We start from the raw sequence: 1,691 nt of genomic DNA on the forward strand, positions 1-1,691 counted from the left end.
GACTTATCAAAATCTGGAGCAGACAAAATCTGGAGCAGTTGTTCATGGCAACCAATCAGCTTCTATCTCTCATTTTCAGATCTTACCTGAGCAAACTGAAGAGAGAAGCTGATTGGTTGCCATGGGCAACTGCTCCAGATTCTGTCTGCTCCAGTTTTGATAAATTCCCCCCATTGTGCTGGGAATACCACGTGAGCTCTGGCCCAAGCTGTGCACGCTTGTCTGGGTTTTGTGTTCTGGCCCAAGCTGTGCACGCTTGTCTGGGTTTTGCGTTCTGGCCCAAGCTGTGCACGCTTGTCTGGGTTTTGCGTTCTGGCCCAAGCTGTGCACGCTTGTCTGGGTTGTGCACTCTGGTCCGGGGCTGTGCACGCTCGTCTGGGTTGTGCGCTCCGGTCCAAGCTGTGCACGCTTGTCTGGGTTGGGTGCTCTGGTCCAAGCTGTGCACGCTTGTCTGGGTTGGGCGCTCTGGTCCAAGCTGTGCACGCTTGTCTGGGTTGGGCGCTCCGGTCCAAGCTGTGCACGCTTGTCTGGGTTGTGCGCTCCGGTCCAAGCTGTGCACGCTTGTCTGGGTTGTGCGCTCCGGTCCAAGCTGTGCACATTATGGTCCGGGGCTGTGCACGCTCTGCGAGCTCCAGCCTTTTGCCGTTGCACTGTTATGCTCCGGAGTCATTTCCCCGGTATTTTACTCACATTTGTTTCCCCAGGTGATGCAGAACTGCAAGGCTCGGGGTTCCCTCTCCCACCGGGGAATGAAGATATTACAGATGAGGATTTAGCAAACAGGCCGGGCGGGAGATTGGTATCCATAGAGACGGCCAGCTTGGATGTGTACGCTAAATATGTGCTGCGCAGCATTTGTCAGCAGGTGAGTTTGGGATCAGCCGATCAGCAGGGAACATTTCTTATTACCTATTGTTGTATATATATATTAGGGCTGGTAATGATTAAAATGTTCGTGTTCGATTAATTATAACGCACATACAGATCCAAATACATTACCTATACACATACAGCACAGCAATGACCTATACACATAAAATATGTGCTGCGCAGCATTTGTCAGCAGGTGAGTTTGGGATCAGCCGATCAGCAGGGAACATTTCTTATTACCTATTGTTGTATATATATATTAGGGCTGGTAATGATTAAAATGTTCGTGTTCGATTAATTATAACGCACATACAGATCCAAATACATTACCTATACACATACAGCACAGCAATGACCTATACACATACAGCACAGCAATGACCTATACACATACAGCACAGCAATGAGGTAATAAAATGAACTCGGATCACACTAATCCAGCACGTTATTAATCTCACGTGCCCCACTCAATATGGCCGCCGCTTGAGTGGGGCAACTCAGAATAATAACATACTGGATTAGTGTGCTCCTAGTTCATTTTATGACTTCATCGCTGTGCTGCATGTGTATAGGTCATCGCTGTGCTGTATGTGTATAGGTCATCGCTGTGCTGTATGTGTATAGGTCATCGCTGTGCTGTATGTGTATAGGCCGATGCCTTGGCAGGCGCTCGTGCAGAAAGTTTCTTGGGCAAACTCACCGGCCCAAGTGGCTCCGTCCGCTTACGAAGGGGGGAAAGAGTCAGGTGACGTCACGGGCATCGACGTCACCAGACCCCTCCCCCCTTCCCTTCGTTAGCCGCCACAGACATCGACGTCACC

The 1,691-nt window shown here is 50.0% G+C and overlaps 1 protein-coding gene across 1 annotated transcript in view; it reads left to right on the plus strand.

Annotated features, from left to right (window-relative positions):
• LOC108803012 (mediator of RNA polymerase II transcription subunit 12-like) overlaps positions 1–1,691 on the plus strand; it is a gene marked incomplete at its 3' end in the record, with an annotated part of 40,036 nt that overhangs the window by 33,615 nt on the left and 4,730 nt on the right. The window contains exon 26 of the mRNA XM_018574864.1: positions 705–865. Coding sequence (XP_018430366.1) covers positions 705–865 — 161 coding nt within the window. The remainder of the gene's footprint in view (positions 1–704; positions 866–1,691) is intronic.

This window comes from Nanorana parkeri, unplaced genomic scaffold (genome assembly GCF_000935625.1).
Source record: "Nanorana parkeri isolate BGI_ZX_2015 unplaced genomic scaffold, ASM93562v1 scaffold3297, whole genome shotgun sequence".
Classification (NCBI taxonomy): Eukaryota; Metazoa; Chordata; class Amphibia; order Anura; family Dicroglossidae; genus Nanorana; species Nanorana parkeri.